This window comes from Hydra viridissima, unplaced genomic scaffold (genome assembly GCF_058129835.1).
Source record: "Hydra viridissima isolate aposymbiotic clone 2 unplaced genomic scaffold, HvirCarnegie_v1 scaffold_14, whole genome shotgun sequence".
In the NCBI taxonomy this organism is placed as follows: Eukaryota; Metazoa; Cnidaria; class Hydrozoa; order Anthoathecata; family Hydridae; genus Hydra; species Hydra viridissima.
In genome coordinates this window covers 6946964-6968183 of record NW_028324313.1, presented here as the reverse complement: position 1 = coordinate 6968183, position 21220 = coordinate 6946964, and the positions used below count along the sequence as shown (strand labels likewise).

Below are 21220 nucleotides of genomic sequence, written 5' to 3'. Positions count from 1 at the left end.
GAAGCCAAGAAAACGTCGAATGGAATTTTTGTCGAAAGCAAAATCGTGAGGGAGTTTAATAACTTGTTACACTAAAAAAATTGAAAAAACCAAAAAACGAAAAACCAAACGTCAATGCTTTGTAATTTATATTGTAAGAAAACCAATTACAATGAACAGTTAAGTTGAATGAAAAGTTAAATAACATTATCTGATAAAATAGCTCACAATGAACTGTTAAGTCGAATGAAAAATGAGATAACATTATCCGATGAAATAGCTCACGTGGGTACATCAGAGAAATGCCGCTGTATGATTTTTATAGGCTTATCAAATTTAAATTAGAAGTTAAACGGCTAAGGAAATGTTATTATCACTATAATGTCTCGCATGGAAGTGGAGAATTCAGTTTTAGAAATTAAATGATCACACTAACAGGCTCAATAAATTTTAATAATTAAAGATTTATTAAATTAGTTTTATAAGCTACCTTGTTTAAGTATCGTCGTATGTATGTATGTATGTATGTATGTATGTATGTATGTATGTATGTATGTATGTATGTATGTATGTATGTATGTATGTATGTATGTATGTATGTATGTATGTATGTATGTATGTATGTATGTATGTATGTATGTATGTATGTATGTATGTATGTATGTATGTATGTATGTATGTAAGTACGTATGTATGTATGTATGTATGTATGTATGTATGTATGTATGTATGTATGTATGTATGTATGTATGTATGTATGTATGTATGTATGTATGTATGTATGTAAACTGTTTTCTAAATAATATATATAAATTGTTTTTTAAAAAGTTTCAGATCAATTATGTAATGTTCCTATTAGAATCACAGAAGAAAACTTCTGGTATATCATATGTAAGCAATGCTGATAATTCAATTAGCTCTATTTCTGAAAATATTGACAAGTTGAAAGAGCAGTTAAAACAAGAAAGCAAAAATCACAAAGAAATAAGCCAGTGCTATTCAACATTACAGCAAGAGTATGATAAATTACTTCAAAAACATGCAGAAGCAGAAAATACAATTGATGCTTATCGAATTAAATCAAACAGAAAAGTTATTAACAAAACTACAGTGTTTCCCATACGTTCCAAGTCAGTACTTCAATTGTCTCAAAATGACAGCAATTGTATATTTCGAACATATTCTTTGCCAAATTCATGTAAAACTTTAAAAAAAAAATGTTCAGATGAAACTGTTAGAATATTAATTTTACGTTTAAAAGATTTGCAAGAAGATATTCAAAACATTCAAGATGGGATTGTGGAAGATCTTTTTGACAACAACTCAACAAGTTTATTAGATGTATTTGAAGTTGTTAACAAGGAATACAAAAGTATTGCAAATGAGCTACAGATATTGGACAACAAGGGAAAGTTAAACAGCTTGTAAGCATATATATATATATATATATATATATATATATATATATATATATATATATATATATATATATATATATATATATATATATATATATATATATACATATTAAGCTGCAGCATACTAAAATTAAATACTATAAGGATAATTTAAACTTTTATACTCTGTATAAAGTTAATTATATACATATAAAAACAAAGTAGCAGTAACAGCAGTATAAGAGTGACATCAACAGATAAATTTTTTTTTTTTTTTTGATAATAAGTGGGTGTCAATATTTGCTTCTTACTAAATGATGGTTTCTTCTAAATGTTACTATTAGTTTAGCACTGTCTAATAACTGCTAAATAATAAAGAGGTGTTGTATTTCAAAAACAGCAAAGTGTCTTCAGCTTTTTAATTTACTAACAGATTTTGAGTTAGTAAATCTATTTGCTGATACCCAATCATAAAAGAAGTTTTTTATGATTGGCTATCAGCAAATAGATTTACTAACTCAAAATCTATTAGTAAATTAAAAAGCTTAAGACACTTCTGTTGTTTGATTTGCATTATAAATTGAATAAACTCAAGTTGGTTTGCTGTATGTATATGTGTATGTATGAAACATGATCTTTTTATATACAAAGTTTTTTTCAAAGCAAAACAAAAAATATTTGTTAAAAACTCTATAAAGTAAATTGTAACTGCATTTTGTTCTTATGCATATATATATATATATATATATATAAAAAAGCTTCATATGTATTTTAAATACGTACTTCATGCATAATTAAAAAGGAACAAAAAAAGCAAAGAAAATTGACTTTTCAAATTTAAAAAATCTAAATAATATATTGACTTAACAACTATAGACTTGATTTCTTTCTTAAAACCATTGAAAATTTGATTTCTTTTTATAGACAGGGTGAATATTTGATTAATTGAGAGTTTTTTTCTTATACAAACAAACTTTGTTATGATAAGAACTTTGCCTAAATCATAACTGGGTATTTTGAAATACTATTTTTATAGTAAATGAAAATCATTTGCTTAAAAAAGATTAAAAAAAACAACATTTGCTTTAAAAATCTTTATATATGCGTAGTTATTTGAAATTTGTTATAAGTTAATAATAAAATGCTTGAGTTATCCATTCATGAAGGAATGAGTTAAGTAGCCATTTTACAATTCTTTTTACTTTTTTCTTCTTAAGATTGGGAGAAAGCTTTGATGAATGCAATAATTTAGAAATTGAGGTAAACCTTCATAGTTAGTAATCATTAACTTTTATTTTAAATAAATAACTGATAAATTTTGATATTTGTATAACATAACAATTTTTTGTACGATTGTAATATTTATTTCCCTTTTTTTTTTTGCACATTTTTGCTTTGTTCCTAAAATTTCATAATATTTACATACCTTTTTTAATAAGCTTTACAAGGTTGGTTTAAGACTAAAAGAATTGTATGAAGATTTAGATAAACATGGGAAGTTGCTGAGGTAATATTATTTTTGAAAATAGTTTTGATACCAACAAGTTTATTCCAATAAAATTACTGATTATAAGTTGATTTTTAGCATTTTATTGTTCAAAGCAGCATTTTGATCTAAAAAAAAAAAAACTGCATTTACAAATATTGTAAAAATATTTTAGTGATCTTTCATATATTCTTCTAAATGAATTGCTAAAAATTTTAGAAAAAGTGTTTATGTTAAACAAATTTATATTTCTTCTTTTTTTTTTTTTTATCCAATTTTAAGATAATGAAGCTTTTAGAAAATTTTTTTTCTGATTTTAGTAATGAAAATGACATAGATGCAACTGAAATGAAAACAAAAAGCAAGGTAAAAATGTGGTGTGTGTATGTGTGTGTATGTGTGTATAACAATACATTTTACCAGTAGGTTCTTAAAGGGAAGTTATGGTAAAAGTTTGTAGTAAATTTATTTTTTATTTAAAAATTTATTGTAGTAATTTTTAGTAAATCTTTAAAATGAATATCATATATTATGAGTGTCATGATGAATATGTCAATTTTTTGACTTATTGATCATGACACTTGCATTTTAAATTTTTTTACTGGACTCTTTTTTTTTTTTTGATGAAAAAGAAAAAATAAAAATTGTCAAAGCTTATATTTAAGGAATTATAATTGTCATGGTTTTATTACCATGAGGCATGAAAACTTAGACTATTTCAACATTTCAATCTCAGACCTTCTTTTTCAAATTAAATTTTATCACTTTAAAAATGTAGAGCATGATAAAGCATGAAAAGTTACAATATAGAAGCAGAGATTTACTTTAAATGAAGAGTGGACTGAAAAAGTAAAGTAATATTTTTTGGTTAAGTGATACAATGTTTTAAATGATAACTTTTCATGAAAATTTACATAAAAATTAGAAAAATGAATTGAATAATTTACAACTTTTTCTATAGGTGTAACAGAAAAATGTGTTTTTAACCAGAAATACCAGAAAAAATGCCTTTTACCAGAAATACTAGAAAAGTATGTTTTTTTCCTGAAATATTAGAAAAATATGGTTTTTTTTACCAGAAATACCAGAACAATATCAATACCTGAGAGGCAAAAGGTCCTAAGTGACTTTGCTGGTGAAAATGATTTTTTCTTTTTGTAAACTTTTATTGTTAGTCTATATTTTTCCCTGAAATATGAACCTTCATATCTAAAGTTGAAAGTGTTTTAAAAGAAGAATTCAAAAAAATCTGTGAAACCTTTTTGAATAGAGATGCACAGTTTTTTAGCTCTCCTGAAAAGTTATGCAAATGTCACTTAGGGCCTTTTGCCTTTCAGGTATTGATATGTTTTTTTTTTAATATCAAAAAAATATTTTAGCAGAAATGAATGTGTTTTTTTTTTTTAAACACAAAGTGTTTGTAACATCTCAAATAGTTTAATAATTTTTAAAAATTAAATTGAAATAAACAAATTTATAACTGTGACCATAGCTAGATTCAGAGCAGCACAAATAGTTGTATTATGTATAGTTTTAGTGGATTTTGGTCTTTTGTTTTCTGTCTTTAGTTGAGTAGTAAGTTAAAAAATTATATCCCTAAATAAAAATTTTAAAATTTGATTATTTAATTACTTTAATTTATTCAATTTTAGCTTCATGCATCAGCTGATAAACATGTAAAGGATATTGTGTTATCTGGATTTAATGATAATGAAGGTTTTAAGATGATTGATGAAGCAGTTGATGCAAGGTATCTTTCACAGAGTTTCCATCCAGTTGATCAAACAAATGATTACAATCCTGTGGCTATTTCACCTGGAGTTTCACAGTTAGTGTGTTTAGGATTGTTCAAACTTTCTTTTGTTAACATTTTTTTATTTTGATTGTGGAATGTTTTTAAATATAATATTTTTATATATTCCTGTGTGCAGTCTTCTTGTTAATACTTGCTCACTTGTATAACTTTATAAATGCCATAATAAGTGAAATTTTAACCATGTTATAGTTAGTAATGTGTTAACCAACTGATGACTTGTTTTTTATATCTTGAAAATTTGTTTCATTGTTATTTATCTGATTAAATTTTATTTACAGTTTACAAGTTCATAAGGTATCAGAATCCTTGAACCCAAAAAATTGTTCAGTGTCTACAGAGTTCACACAAATGCAAAATGATATCAACTGCTGTATTGAAAAAAGTTCAACCTTTCATCCATTGAATAATACAGAAGATAGTGGTTTTATTGAAGGTGATTTAATAAAAAGCAAGGGATCTAGCTTGGAATCTATAATGCATGGCACATATGATAATGATAAGTACAACCCTTTGCTTAATTCAAATGTTGGACAAACTAAAATCGACAAGGACTTTACAGCACGATTGCTCTTTTTAAAGGATTTTATGCTGGCTAAAAGGCATGTCAAGGAGAAAAGCACATACACAGTTGAAAAACCTAAATGGAAATCAATCTCTAAATCAGCTTCAGAAAGCAATTTATCATGTAAATCAGCTTCAATACTTTCGGAAAGCAATTTATCATGTAAATCACTCATAAACATTCAAGCTGAACTTATTTTCTAAATATTAAATTGTGAATCTTGCTTTTATATTCCTGTTATATTTTTTAAAATCTTTACTACAGGTGCTAATGAACAAATAAGTACCATTAATGAAAAAGAAAATGGAGCCTTTAACCAGACCTCTTCAATGGCATCAGAAAATTGTGAAGAAAATCTTAGTGAATTTGAGTAAGTGATTTTTGTTGTAAATTTTTGTTGGTTTGTAAAAATGTTTCTAAAAAAAAAAAAAAAATTAATAATAATTTAAAGGTAACAAAACTATTTAATCAAAAAAATTTTAAATATTTAAAACTATGAGCAATAGACATTTACTAGAAAGATTTGCCTTGCCAAGAGATTAGCAAAAAGGCAAAAAAAAAAACTATAAAATTGAGCACTAGTTGAAGATCCTCTGAAGAATAAAAATAACTTCATTCAATTTACTATGTATCTGTGGTATTTTTTATGTATAACTGATTGTTGTGCTGCAATATATAAAAGTATCAAAATCTTATTTAGATCTCCATTAAAAAAACTTCATGCCCAAGTTTATGGTATCTACAATATTGTACAAAGTATGAGAAAGTCTTTTCAAAAAAGTTCATTGAGTTGCAAGTATTCAAATAATGAAGATTTTTTCTCAGAAATTAAGTTAAATGATTTTGATCATAAAAATCTTTATTTTGAAAGAACTTTAAAAGAGGCTAATGAAAAGCAGCACCCAACCTCAAATAAACAGTTTGTGAATGAAGGAGGTTTATTTGGTCAGCAGATAAAAGCATTTACTGAACTTAGTGATAAAGTTGATGAGCTGGCAAATAAGCTGGATAATGATTTTTTATGTAGATTTAAAAGTTCAGAAAATGAAAAAAATCATCAATTAAAAATGATTCAGAAGTTAGAAAAAAAATTAATGGAAGTAAGTGAAAGCTTGCCAAAAACAAAATCTAAAGCTGTTCAAACTTCTAATATTATGCTTTGTTCAGAGACTGATTCTTTTTATAAGCAATCCATGTGTAATAACGTTTGTGCAAGTCACTTGAAAGTGTGTTGCTTACAAAATTATAAAAATGATTTGAAGTTTTGCTGTTTATGCTGTCAAAAAAGTGTGCATTGTGAATCAATACACTCATTGAATCATCATAAACAGTGTAATTGGTTTTGTAACACACCAGACAACTGTAAGAGGTATCATAATCATGGAGGAGTCATAGATGATCAAGTAAATGACATAAAAAATGATACAGTTCATGACATGTATAGCGTTTTAAAACAAAGGTATTTTTTTTGTGTGTGTACAACAAAGCTTGTGCAAGAGCCTGAAATGTATGTGTGTAAAGGCATTTATATATTTATTATTAAGAATATACACTGCAGGCCAAAAGTTTCCGGACACTTGGATTTTGTTTAATTTTTTAATTCAAATTTATCCCATAATTATTTCAATAAAATTCAAATATCATATTTATTTTTTAAAAGATACATATAGTTACTATTTAAGAAAAAAAAAAGCCAAAAAATGAAATTAAAAAAATACTAAGAACACTATTCTTATTACACTGTCTTTTCGTCAAAAAATAACCCATGAGTTTTTATCACTTTTTTTGCGATCCGTGGCATCCTATTTATTAATTTATTTATTATTTCGGGTGTAATTGATAACCAGGATTCTTCTAATATTTTCCACAGGTGCTCTTTGGATGTTGGGCATTTTTGTCTGACCTTTCTATCCAATTCTTCCCACAGTAACTCTATTGGGTTCAAATCTGGTGATTGGGCTGGCCAGGTCATGATTTTGAGGGCATCATTATCCTCTTGTTCCTTTATATAATTCTTACATATTTTTGAGGTGTGTTTAGGGTCATTGTCCTGCATAAAAACAAAACCACAACCAATACACGGGTACCCTGAAGGTGACTTAAGACCTTATATCATATCCCATAAATTATTTTTTTTGATTTTGAAAGTAGTCCAATTGTACATTCCAAAACTGTCAACATTTAAATCCTTTTATGGTAGCTTTTCGAGAAAACTTAGTTACAATACTTATTTAATCTAGAGATTATTACCCCTCTGACTCATACTAAGACTCCTGAGAGCGGATCAAATGGCCATATAAAATTTGTTTGGTTATTTGTGCTATTATATTGACACTTTGTGAATCGGATTTAGAAATAATTTCTGATAACAACTTGGGTTTTCTAGTTTGAACTTAGACTAACTTTTAATGTTTTAAAAGTTTTTTTTTTTTTATTGACTAGGATAAGATAAATTTACAGGAATAGAGTGGTTTTATAGAATGATCTTGGAACTTGGGATAAAAAATTCTAAGAAAAATAGTTTTTTTTTCTAAAAAAGAAATATTTACTAAAGCATAAATACTACATTTAACTAAAGTTGTATAATATATATATATACATACATACACGCTTTGTTGATATGTATCCCTTTAACTATAAATGCCTTGTGTTGTACACGCAGACAGCTCTTCGCAAGACTTCATTGAAATTAGCGTTGTGTTGTCCTACCTTTCGTATTTCCCAAAATTGTTTGAAGTCTTGATGAACTGATTCCAATGATTGCTCAGTCCAATATCCTAAACCTTTGGAAATATTGAAGATTAATACTTTTATATGTAAAAACCTAAAATGTTTTAAATATACACTTACCAAACTTTCCTCCTTTCAATATAATAAACTCTTCAACATGATGCTCCACAATATGAACTTTAAGTGTAATGTTTGTACCAAGATCTCTAAAACTTTGTGAAAATCTTTTAATATATAGTAGTTTGGATTTAATGTTTTCCCAAAACACCCATGAACAACATTGCTAAAGTCTCTCAAAGCTTTCATATGCTTTCCACCAACAATATTGTGCTCATTCAAATAGATTTGAAAACAATCAAGTTTTCTTAGAAACTTGTTGGATCCATTTCCTTCTAACCTGTGTTTACCTTGATAAGGTACTCTGGCAAGATTAATTGTAGATAAATAACTATTTACAAAATGAAATCCTTCATTAGTGCTCTCAAACAAGTTTTTTTCAATTAGTTTGAGAAGTTTGTCTACTATGCCTAGCAAAATATGTAAGCCTGGTATATTGAGAATTGATAAGATCTTCATTGTTACATTTCCAGTCAATAAAGGAGGATTAACTACATTACTAAAATATTTAGCTTTTGCAATTTTTCCTCCAGCAGCCATCCATTTGTTATACCACTCACACAAAGAAGTTAGAGAATATGACTCAGCTCTCAGCATACTAGGTGATTCTGTTTCACAAAATGGACAAGGATGCCTTGAAGCTGCTGACTGCTTTCCAACCATCAGCAGAAGAACCTTTAGATCTTCTGAAATAGAGTAATCCAGAAAGTTAAGTTTTAATTTATCCAACAACATTTTTATGTTTGCATAATTTTCATCAATAGAGGGTAATACAGCCAAAACTAAAGTTTTGTGAACACTAGTAAACTTAAAATCTTTACATCCATACTCATCAGAATATTTCAGTCTTTTCTTTTCACTTGAATGTGCATCAAGATTTTCTGCCCCCATTCACTCTTATAAATCGAGCAATCTCTAACATCTTGTAGTCACTAGTAAATTGGATACAAATATTAAAAACAATGAACGTTTTTTAAAGTAATGTATATTTTTTGAATTCTGTAGTAATTAATATATACCTTGTATGAAGTTTGCTTTATAGTTGTTTCAGCTTTGAGAGAGAAAAGTAAGGTGTTTTTGGTTCAACTACTCCAACAGAAACAACAAGTCTCTTAGGGCCAAAGGTGTTCAATTTTATTTCTGTGTCATTGGTTACTAAATTGTTGATTGTGGTTGATAAAACTTTTCCTTTAGTTACAGGTGAGGTAGATTGTACAATATGTGCCAAATTCTTTTGCTTAGCTAACTTTGTGCAAGGATGTTTAATACCTTTTCCTATAAGTTGAAAACAACTTCTGCAAAGAACAAAGTTTTCATTGGTTGCAGAAAAATTCATATTATTTTAATGTGATCTATATCTTTATTAGTTTCACATGAAACCATTGGTGGAGGAGTTGCCATTTTAGTACAATTGTACGCCCATTAACACAAATAAAACATTCACATTTCCCACCTCGAATAACTCTAGTATTAAGACCTAAAAGAAACAAGAAATTAGTTTTTTAAATGCAAACGTAATATTGTTTATAAGAAAAATAATAATAATGAAAAAATTAACTAGTTTTTATTGGCTTATTTTTTATTAGAAAAACATACCTTCGTACTTAGTCGAGCGGTGAATAAAAAGCTTTTTGAATTTGCTTTTTCTAAACTCACTAGATTTTTTCTACAATTTGAACATAACATTTTAGGCAGATCAGGGTTTTCAACAGAGAAGTTTTCCCAAAAAAAATCTCTTGATAAGATTTTCATAACTTTTTCCTTGTTGTGGGCATGAATTACTGCATTTGGTTTGAATGCATCTTAAATCATTGCCTTTTTTCAAACAGCATATACAAAAGCATTTTAAAAAATCATTATGATCTTTAGCAAAGTATGGCATTTCTTTTCTTTTCTTGAGAAATAATTTTTATATTTTTAAATTAACTTAAGTCTTTATTATTATTTAAGTCTTTTATTGACAACAAATAAGCCAATCGAAAACTAATAAATATTATTACCACCAATCGCGTGGTTGCAATAACAGAAAGTAAACAACAATAATGGCGGATGGAAAAATATTTTTTAATATTAAAACATCGTAATTTATAAAACTTCTTACTAAGTTTTCTCGAAAAGCTACCATAAAAGGATTTAAATGTTGATAGTTTTGAAATGTACTATTGGACTACTTTCAAAATCAAAAAAAAAAAATAATGGGATATGTTATGAGGTCTTAAGTCACCTTCAGGGTACCCGTGAATAGTTCTTAAGCCAGAAGGTATAGCATTGTTTTCTAGAATTATTTTATATTGTTCTTTTTTCATAATACCCTCAATTTTAACTAGGTCACCTACACCAGCTGAAGAAAAACATCCCCATACCATAACTGACCCACCACCATGCTTGATTGTCGGCACTAAACACTCTGGGATCATTTTTTCTTTTGTTGTTCTTCTGATGTAAATTCTACGCCTTTGCCCAAACAGTTCAAGTTTGGACTCGTCGGTCCATAGTACTTTTCCCCAGTCTTCTTCTGTCCAATTTTGGTGGTCTATAGCCCATTGTAACCTTTTCTTTTTATTTCTAATCCGTAGCAACGGTTTCCTGACCGCTATACGGCCAGAAAGTCCTGCTTGTCTAAGACGTCGTTTCGTAGTGGTTAATGAAATAGATTTTGAACGACTCCTATTGTAGCCTGAAGTTATTTCCGGGGCCGTAAGTCTTCGATTTCTTTTACTCATCAATATTATACTATTATCTTCAGCTTTTGTTGTCTTCCGTGGTCTACCAGATCTTTTTTTGTCTTCAAAAATGCCTGTTTCTTTCCATCGTTTGATGGTGTCTTGTACAGTACTTCTGGCAACTTGTACTTTTTTGCAAATGTCACGAACTAAATATCTTTCTTTATGTAATGTAATTATTTCAGAACGTTTTGCAACCGTTAAAGAAGGTTTTTTACTTTTTAAAAGAAGGTTTTTTATTTTTTAATGCAACCGTCATTAATACCAAATGAAAACTAAACAAAACTAAATATTCTTAATCATTTTAGTCGGATATCATTATATTATAAATATTTCCTTCATGTTTCAACAAATAAATAACTTTAACAAGACCAAACTCTTAAGAGTAATGAAACGCTATATATCAAGTTAAAATAAGCAATTAAAAAAACAAACTCATTTATGTAAGTTTGAGGCCAGTAATACCTAATTACTGACCTCAAACTTACATAAACACTTAAAATTAATAAGTTTAAGTATTATAAATTAATATTATTAATTAATTTAATGATACAGGATAGATTTTAGCTTTTTATATAAAAAATATCAAGTGTCCGGAAACTTTTGGCCTGCAGTGTACATATGCATTTTCTTGAAAGATTTCCTTTTGAATAAAAGATTAAGTGATAAATAGTTATTACTTCCCACCTACTAACAAGCATACCCTCTGCATTACCAAGTTTTCATTGATGAAGTTCTAATGGAATAAATCACTGTTTAGAAAACTTTGAAAATTGAACAGCTCTTAGTGTTTTGATTGTGATCCTTTTTAGAAGTTTTTTTTTTCTTTCATTGTTCATTCAAATTTAGGTCTCCTTTAAATCAAAATGATATTTGGCGGAATGACTTAGTAAGTAATTATTTTTACAACTTTAACTATTTACCACTTAAAGAAGGTAATTTTTTTTTTCTATCTTGTTTTAATGTTGTGTTTTTTGTTGTCGTTGTTTTTTAATTCCTAAACATTTTTGCGCCGTACGTAGATATTACGGAGATTTTTTTTCTTTTAGGCTCCAGACAAGCTGAAAAAATCTTTGCTGAGAGCTTCTTTTGCTGCGAATACCATGGAGAAATTATCCAATAAAATGCTTTATAATTTTAGAAAAGATCTTTTAGATACAGGTCCAGATGAGTTATAAGAATATTTGTTTCACTTTAGTTTTATTAACTTACCTTGCACATAGTTAAACATATTTATAATGTTCGGATAAAAAATATAAGACAAAAGTTTATTTAGTTGAAGATTTTCGAATCGTCTAATCGTTTTGCTATGAAAAAAGATTTTTAACCGATTAAATTATAAAAAAAATTGCGAAAACACTTAAACATTTAATTTACTTAAAAACAGAGAAATCAAGTTAAACTTCTTAATTTTAGAATTTTACTATTCTATTTTTCGAATTGAGAAAATCAAAAATAAGGTTTTTTTGCTAGTAGGCGTCTTCTAAGTTTTTTCGCTATTTCGAACTCTTTATTTCGAATAATAAAAGCGCTTAAAGTATTATTGAATGTATGCAGAACGACATAACAGTAAATACTTTGTTATTCACAAACGAAATAATACTTTGAATTAAAACCAGGTGCTTATTTTTATTGTTTTTATTTTTGTCTTAAAGGATATCGATCTTGGTTGCTTGAACTTAGAACATTTTTTTCTAAGTAGGATTTACCTTTTATGAACTATTTCTCGAAAACTTACTATTGTTCTAAATAAAAAATGCTATTAACTCTGATTTCTTTTAACTCTATGATGTTTTTGTTAATATAAATAAAATAGAAACAAATATTTTTGTATATTTAGCTATTTATAATCAGTGTTATTTTGTATAAGAGAGAAATTTATATTAAGTTAAATATAATAGTTTACAAAAGATTTTATGATTTCATTTAAAAAACTCCATGAAAGTTCAAGACTATGTTAACAATTATGATGCTAATAAAGTATTAACGTTTCGTACCTCTGGAAGATTATTTAAGAACGGTGCCTAATGGTTCATGAAGAGTAAGCATCAGGATTACGTGAGTCAGTGTATTTCATAGTCAAAGTTTCAAATTTCAAAAAAAAAAAAAACATTGAAAGTTCAATCTTGAAAATCCAACTCGAGTTTTTTTTTCTTTTTAAATAAGTCCCTTAAACAAAAAACCAAAGACATTTGTAGAAAGTACTAGACAACAGCGATTTTTAAAATACAATATAATCTTAGTTGTCACGGTTATTATTTTAAATGGGGGACATCTAAAAATGTCTATGCCACCTCTGCCATGCTATCTTAATAATCGATAGTATTTAAGAATTTTAAACATGGTTAATTATTTACTAATTGAGCTAAGAATATTAACAAAAGTTAAGCATTTCACTTTTACATAACCTTCCATAAATTAAAAAATATCTATGCTATTGAAATTTTCTTAGTTCCAATTGCATTGTTAGATAAGGTGAATATTTGGAAAAAATTTAAGGCAAATTAGACAGCGGTTATTCAGATAGGATGGCGGAGAGGTCAAAAATTGACATCTGGAGAAAACCCACTTAAATATTTTCAGAGTTTTACCAAACTGACCCTAACTGTGTAAATAAAATATAATTTTTTTAAGGTATGCGCTGCTATACCATCCCATTAAAAGGAGAGATCCCTAATTTGAACTCTTTTGTACACTACATTGAACATTTAGTATGGAAATAAAGTTGAAAATTATTGAACATTTTAAGAAACGAATACTTCGAAGTAATTTTTGTGTTATTTTGCATCTTTTAATGAGAATTTTTTTATTTCAATTCCAAATGTTTGATTTTATTCAAAAAATTCTAATTCTAAATTTAAGTAGATGTTATAATATAAATTAGTCTTAAAAGGGTTCATCAAAATATTTTGAAGGCTGCTTAAAATGTTTTTCAAAAAAAAATTGAAACGATAGTTTATAAAAATGGTCTGTGTACAATCTATTATCTTTATTTGAAAGAAATAAATGTTGGCTTACTAATGTTTAACTATGACTTAAGTTCCTATTTTTAAAAGAAAAATAGCCTTAGGTGGAGTTGAAAAACTATTTTTGCATATCTTCCTAAACTCCTCCTTCACTTTTTTTGACGCCAATTTCATTTGACACTAAAACACTCTTTTTCATAAAGGTAATCAAATAAGCTTATATTGGTGAATTACATACATATAAATTCCACTGCTTATGCTCCAAAATTGGTTCATAACAGGACAAAAGTATATTTTTTTGTAATCCATTAATATGACCTTATATTACAAAAAAATTACCTTTTTACATACATGTAATATTACCCCTATATATCTTATGTATATATATAGGGGTAAATTTTTGAAATCCATCAGTATAAGAGTTTTCAAGATATTTTTAAAAATGTGCTCTTCTTTCAAATGAAAGCTATAAATAAACTAATTACATGTTTTTAACAAACTTTTTTTTATAGCAATACTTTAATAATAAGAATCTTTCATCTTCGAGATCTGAGGAACCCTAAGATGGCCTTTCGATATCCTACAAAACAACCGCTCAGTTCTGATAGTATCCTTACTGTCAGAGCTGCATGATTTTTTAAGGTTACGGTAACGACACGGGAAAAATATTCTAGCTATATATTGTTTAAAAGATGTGTGAAGTCTGCTGTAGATTATAGGATTAGCTATACTATTACACATTTGCAACATCGTAAGAATGTCATACGCGATCTTAATCTTTTGAGTTGATACATATCTGTTAAACAAATACCATAGATAAAATAAGTTGATTGGAAGAAAGCAGAAAGAGAAGACCACTACGACTGTGACAACTAATTTCGTAGCTTTCCTGTTTTTTATTAAACGAAGTTTTAAGCTGCTTTTCCTATTCCTAAACAATCCACATTTAGCATTTTTTCTTAACTCAATCACAATTAGGGTGTACAACACTGTCATCACTATTATTGGAACTCCTGTTTGTATGGCAAAAACAGCTAACACAAATATAGTGTAATGACTTCGTGCCATGCAAATATAGCATTCAAATACAGGATTATGGGTATTGCTTCTTATTATAATATTTGATGGCTGTAAGCAAATATTTCCTTCAATCAAATAAGCACTGCCCAAAGCCGATGCAGCCAACCACGTACACGCAATAATCAAAATTAAAGTACGATCTTGGTAACGGCGTCGATGCATTGGCCATTTTACTACAATAAAACGATCAATAGAAACGGTGAGTAAAGTTAAAGGTGTTACTGTCATGCTTGTGATGCTTACAAAAGATATCGTTTTGCAGCCATCGTTCCCGATGTGGTAAAAATTAAAACTGACTAGTTCAAGTACGCTTTGACTTGGAGCCACTACTGCATTTAGCAGATCAGCAATCCCCAAACTTATCATGAAAATTTCAAACGATTTTAGTTTTGACCATTTCAATAGAAATATAACGACAACAAAGCTATTTCCAATTACTCCAAGTATGATTACCACCAGACATATTGTTATAGTTGTTATTCGAAGGACCTCCGACTCGCTTTGCTGATACGTTGACGAGAGATTGGAAGCTAATGTCGATGAAATTCCCACTGTTAAATTTATTTTCATACTTCTTTTTGTTTATTTATCTTTTCCTATGTTAAAGTAAAAAAGTAAAAGATATCACATCTGATTTTCAATTTCATAACAGAAAAACTTACAACGAAAAAAGACTTTCTTTGAAAAACTATAAAGTTTTAAGATCTTTAACTACAGCTCTCATCAAGTCATATTGCAACCTTTTTACTTCGGAAATTTGTTCATAATAAGTTTTTATAAGAAAAATTTGCCCCGGGAATGATATTGGCTTTAGACCATAAATTTATGGATGAGTTGTTCAACAGAAAACAAAATTTAACCTTAGCAAATTTCAAGTATAAAAAAATGTAAGGAGGAAATACGACATTTAACTTAAGGTTCATCTTAAGACTTGAATTTGATGTTTGAAAATAAACCGCCTTGAAGGGATAGACTACGCAGTAATAGTTTCCGGAAATTTTTGTAATAGAAGGTTTTTCCAAATTTCATAAATTGAAAGAATCACCATTAGCTCTCCATTTTCTGATGACTCATTAATAGTGAAAAAAAAAAAAAATTCTGATGTCACACTTTGTGTAAAACATTTTTTACGATTTATTTATGTTTAGGGATTTTAACTTTAGAAAATAAAAACCAAGAGTTTTACTTATTGAAAAATAATGCTGAAATAAAATGTTATTTAATACTTTTCTTGAAGAAGAACTAAGTAAAGAAAGAATTACTTAATGAATGTTCACTAAATTGACAAACATTTATAAAATAACTCTACCATTCAAATGTCCACGAAAAGTTTAATTTTATCAATAAAAAAATTATTATAACATATTTAACTTCATGAAATTATATACTCTTATGAATAATGTTGTGATGCTGTTTTAAAGGCAAATGGATATGCCACCAAATGCTAACTTTTTTATTGAAACTATTTTATTAAAAAATTGTAAATTTTGAAAGTTTTAGTAAATATTTCAGCTTTATAGAAATAAATAATAATCCAAACTCAGCTGTTTCTAAACTTTTGCACGGAAGCCTTTTCAAAAAAACAATAAAAATTAATTGACCGGTGAGTTTTAAAAATTTTGTGAAATGGATTTTGAATTGTCATAATATAGAGCACATTCGGTAAAAATTTCAGGTTATTTGAGAAAGTTTGTGAAAAGTTATGCGTTAAAAACTGAAAAAAAGTAGATGTTTTTAAACTTTTGCACGCTACTGTATGTTCAGGAATTTTAACTTTAGAAAATAAAAACCAAGAGTTTTACTTATTGAAAAATAATGCTGAAATAAAATGTTATTTAATACTTTTCTTGAAGAAGAACTAAGTAAAGAAAAAATAACTTAATGAATGCTTACTAAATTGACAAACATTTATAAAATAAAAGTTTAATTTTATCAATAAAAAAATTATTAAAACATATTTAACTTCATGAAATTACATATTCTTATGAATAAAAATCATCATTTATTTTATTGTGTCAAAACGATTGAAATTTGAAAATAGATTGAAAATAATACAATTTGACTTAAATGCTATGTACTTCAAAAAAATCTTCCTTTCATCGTGATGACCGCTTTACATAAGCGCGGAATTCTTTTTGTAGTTTTTCACACAAAATCGTTTTTTTTCGGACTCGTTTGAAATTTGCAAGAAGAGATTTATTACCAAATATTTCAGTAAACAGTAGTTATGTAACGTAAAAAATTATGATCATTGTAAATTTTTAACGCAGAAAAGTGTAATATTTCATAAAAAAGTTATGGATAGAAAATTTCGATAAAAATATCGACAAAAATGAAGATAAAAAATGATAACTGTATATAGTAGAATAAATTATTTAGCAAATAGAATTGACTTCAGTAAAAAAAAAAGTTTTTGTTGATGGAGTTTTTTTAAACAAGTTATAATTTTTCCTGAAGCTAATTTTTCAGGAAATTCTTTCCACGTGTACCTGAGGGATTTATTTCCAGACTGTTTTTTACATGGGCAGTATAATGATTACCCTTGAAACAATCCAAGAGTCTACTACTGGACGCGCTTACCCTCAAATGTTCCAATTTAAAAATGGTTCTAAAATATTGAATATTTTTTTATTTCATTTAAAACTCCCTACTAGTCCACTAATTCAACATCTTTTTTTTAACGATTTTCTTGTAAAATCTTGTGATATAATTTTCTTTTCGTTTAAAAATATACAAAAGTTAGTTATGAACAAGTCATTTTTACTCCTCCTTTTCTTGTATTTCCTTTTCAACATCTCAAAGAAATACTATCATCTATGGTTTTGTTTAAAGTTTTTTCTCTTGTCGTGTAGATAACTTCTAAACACGTTTGGTGAGTAAAGCAATACATTTATACATATCGTGGACTTACATGTAAACTTGGGTCAAGATACATATTTTTGAATCTTATTTTAATGTTTAAGAGATTTTAATTAATCAAATTATGTATAAAAAACCTTGAAATTGATTAACATGATTGCTCCGGTAGATTAATTAATAGTAATCAAGGTAGATGAGTTAATAGATTACTAAATACTTGTTCTGTATTTTAAATACGAATTCTTCATATGGTTGGTCGTTTGAACTCATTTCGACATTTTGTTAACCTTTATAATTAAAACATATAGGTAAAAGATAGTTGGTTTACGTGATGAGTAGCTGATATTTTCTGTGGAGATTTAGTTGTAGATGAAATATTATGTTTGCATGGTCATGAATTATAGAAGTGAGGAAAGAAGAAACGACCTAGATTCCTCGTGTCTTTTTTATCAAGGAGAGGGGCTCGCAATAATTTTAAACTGTCCTACTTTTTTGGCATTATCTATTATTTCACATAACATTTCTTTTTAATTCTTATAACACATTTGTAACTTATCTTATAGACATGTCTAAGCAAAAATCTTGAGGATTACCTTCAAAGCCATCAACAACGGGAGAGAACACATCTTTTCTTTTCCTCCATTCCTGCCTTCCTCCACCCCATACTAACCCCATCCTACCTTACTCCATATTCACAACAGCTACATACAAAAACTTACTCCTATAATCAAGTTTTGCTAATCATACTAAAATTAAACGGTTCTTTGAAGAACCGATGAGAGTTCTTAACTTTGGTGCTGAAAGAGCACCCGTAAAAGTTTTTCAATGAACACTTAGGACGGGTTCATTGGAAGAACCATACGGTAAGGTTATTTAAAGAAGCCTAAAAAGGTTTTGAAGAGCCTAAGAGTTCTTTACAAAAGTTCCGATAAATCCCCAAAGAGAGTCTTTGAAGAATCCTTCAAGCGGGTATATACTATAACTTTAATGGGTTCTTGAAGGAACTTTAATGTTCTTAGAGCCGATTGAAAGTTTTTGAAGACCGGCTGCTTTTTTAGAGGAAGTTTGAAGAACCTCTAAGGTTTTTTTGCATTAAAACACGAGTTCTGAAACAAAATGATACACTGCCAATTATCGTCAGTAACAATTGAATTTATTTTTTCAATTAGTGAAACTATATGAATTTCGGAAACAAAGTATGATACCAATATTATCGTCTGTAACATTAGTCTGTCATATTATAGACTGCAACATAATTTACATTAGTAGAAATCGTTGGCATTATATTGTCGTTTAAGTTTACTCACTACTAAAAGTACAAGTATTTTTGAATTTTTAGTTAAAATTTGATTTTAGAAATAGTAGAACGTTTTAAATTGGTCAATTGAAAAAGTTTGTTTATATTTTGCAGCAGAAAAATCGTGGTGATTTAAGAGAAACAATTGTTTGATAGATAAGGTAAACGCAAGAAAGTTATCGCTCAGAATACGATCCAAGTCCACTAAATCGCCATACATAATTATTGTTAAGTTATGCAAAATATTTAATTTTTTAATTTTTCAAAACGCGCTTTAATTTAAAAGAATTTACAGGCTTCTAAGCGAGGTAAACGTTTTAAAGTTTTATTGTTTAACTATTTAGTAAAAAATTATACTGACGTTAAATTATCGTTAGAAAGTTATTGAGTAAATTTTTTTTAAAAAAAATTTTTTATAAATTACTTTAGTATTTAGCAAATAATTGTTTTGAAATGGCTGCAAGTTATAATAACTTGTGTTTTACCTGTTGAACATATGGTATACAGAAAATATTCGCTGCAAAAATATTTACAACATTTGTATTTCATACATGAATATACAACTGGTTTTTTTCCAGTTTGTAATATTAATGGTTGTCCTGCTAAACGAAAATCCGTCAAAAGTTTGTATCAGTATATGTGCAAGGAGCCTAGTTTCACTTTCAATGTAGCTCAATTATCAACAAATGAGTCCGATAATTTTATAAATGAATCAAGGGGAAACCAAACTTCAACAGAATGTGTTAGTGATAACGATACTTATACTGTTTCAGATTTTTTTTAAAGGTATCCAATTAGTGCCCAATACGCAGATTTGCTTGATGCTAACGATTGCTACTATTGTTAATTATATTACAGACTATAATATGACAGACTATAATATGGCAGACTATAATATGACAGGCTATGATATTACAGACTACAATATTGGTATCATTCGTTGTATCTGAAATTCATATAGTATCCAAAATTAATTTCACTAATTGAAAAAATTAATTCCGATGGTTTCTGATGATAATTGGCAGTGTAGCATTTTATTTCAGAATTCATTTTTAGTCAAGCTTAGAAAACCCACGTTGATCAGCTAAGAAATAAACGCGCTGGGTAAAAACAGTATATCAAAAAACAAAATGGTGCTTTAAAAAAGATAAAAAAAGTTTTTGAAGAACCCGTTGAAGAATCTTAACATATTTCTCTAAAAATTAATGCAAAAAAACGTTAGAGGTTCCTCATACTTCCTTTAAAAAAGCAGCCGGTTCTGTAAGTTGATTATAAGAATCTTAAAGTTCTTATAACCGACGTATGGGTTCTTCACGTAACTAAATGGTTATTTACCATTTAGTTACGTGAAGAACCCATAAAGTTGGTAAAACCGCCAAGAAACCGTTAGAATTGCAGTGTAACGGTGAAACTGTATCACCTATATCGCATATAATAAATATTTGCTATAAGTATTTACACGTCTAATAGTTTTATATATACTACTACCAGCTTAACTCTAACCAGCCAGTATCCAACTATCCTTACATGTTACAGTGGGTTAGCTAGCTTTGTTTTTATATTTTAAAGATTAGTTAGCCATAATTTTCGGCGGCTCTAAAAAAGTATTTTTAACATGAGAGTTGTCTAACCGAAAGATGTTCAGCTCTTAAAGTTACCTATTAAGAACTAAAAAAAACCGGACCCTTTATACATACGCACGCACGCACGCACGCACGCACGCACCAACAAAAGAAAATTACTTACTTCAATCTAGAATCAAGCAGTTGTTTTTGTCATTTCAGTCGTAAAATTAGTAAATAAAAAGTGAAGGAGTTTTTGTTAAAGATAAAACTTAATTAAGAAACTCAAGTGTGAAACAAAGAAATTCAGCAAAATAGTGTATGCAAGTATAATCTATAAATGAATACTTTTTTCAATAGTTTGGTTTTACTTGACTCGCCCTCATTTACAACTGCATGGCATATCATTCTATGGCAAAAAAGTAAAGTGGGGGAGTTTTCCAAAATTAGAGAGATTATTTTCTGTCCGATTCTAATTTCTAAAATTTTTGTAAATAGCATTTACCGCATATACTAAAAAATGTTGTTTATTTATATTTACTAAACCTTTTAGAAAGAATCTTGGGGAAGGTCAGATTCTCAATTTCCCCTAAAAACGCCCTTGAAACAATTTTAAAAATCTCAGGAATACACTTCGAATTATTTC

General features: G+C 27.9%; 2 protein-coding genes and 2 pseudogenes across 11 annotated transcripts; 1 reads left to right on the top strand and 3 right to left on the bottom strand.

Moving 5' to 3' along the window:
* Positions 1-772: 772 nt before the first annotated feature.
* LOC145201281 (uncharacterized) lies at positions 773-12920 on the top strand. 8 transcript variants are annotated; one of them, XM_090071133.1, is made up of 10 exons: positions 773-1403; positions 2594-2636; positions 2816-2883; positions 3183-3228; positions 4515-4690; positions 4957-5402; positions 5505-5610; positions 5941-6699; positions 11660-11699; positions 11860-12920. In XM_090071133.1, exons 1-10 carry the CDS (start codon positions 826-828, stop codon positions 11986-11988), a joined length of 2391 nt encoding a protein of 796 aa, XP_089927259.1. In that variant the 5' UTR covers positions 773-825; the 3' UTR covers positions 11989-12920. The 8 variants fall into 8 exon arrangements, with proteins under 8 accessions (XP_089927259.1, XP_089927260.1, XP_089927262.1 ...); XM_090071134.1 differs by having other exon boundaries at positions 4957-5363; positions 11860-12160; XM_090071137.1 differs by lacking the exon at positions 773-1403 and adding an exon at positions 1789-1993.
* Positions 7853-9195, bottom strand: LOC149879087 (uncharacterized; annotated as a pseudogene). The gene is made up of 3 exons (XR_016446751.1): positions 9107-9195; positions 8091-9019; positions 7853-8023 (listed from the first exon to the last, which is right to left on the bottom strand). The product of XR_016446751.1 is annotated as an uncharacterized LOC149879087 (transcript).
* LOC149879086 (uncharacterized) lies at positions 8983-10100 on the bottom strand (annotated as a pseudogene). Its single transcript, XR_016446752.1, has 2 exons — positions 9684-10100; positions 8983-9564 (listed from the first exon to the last, which is right to left on the bottom strand). The product of XR_016446752.1 is annotated as an uncharacterized LOC149879086 (transcript).
* Positions 12921-14209: 1289 nt separating the features above from the next.
* On the bottom strand, positions 14210-20876 carry LOC149879085 (kappa-type opioid receptor-like). The gene is made up of 2 exons (XM_090071141.1): positions 20759-20876; positions 14210-15452 (listed from the first exon to the last, which is right to left on the bottom strand). The coding sequence occupies exon 2, from the start codon at positions 15424-15426 to the stop codon at positions 14296-14298; it is 1131 nt and encodes a 376-aa protein (XP_089927267.1). The 5' UTR covers positions 15427-15452; positions 20759-20876; the 3' UTR covers positions 14210-14295.
* Between the last annotated feature and the right edge of the window lie 344 nt (positions 20877-21220).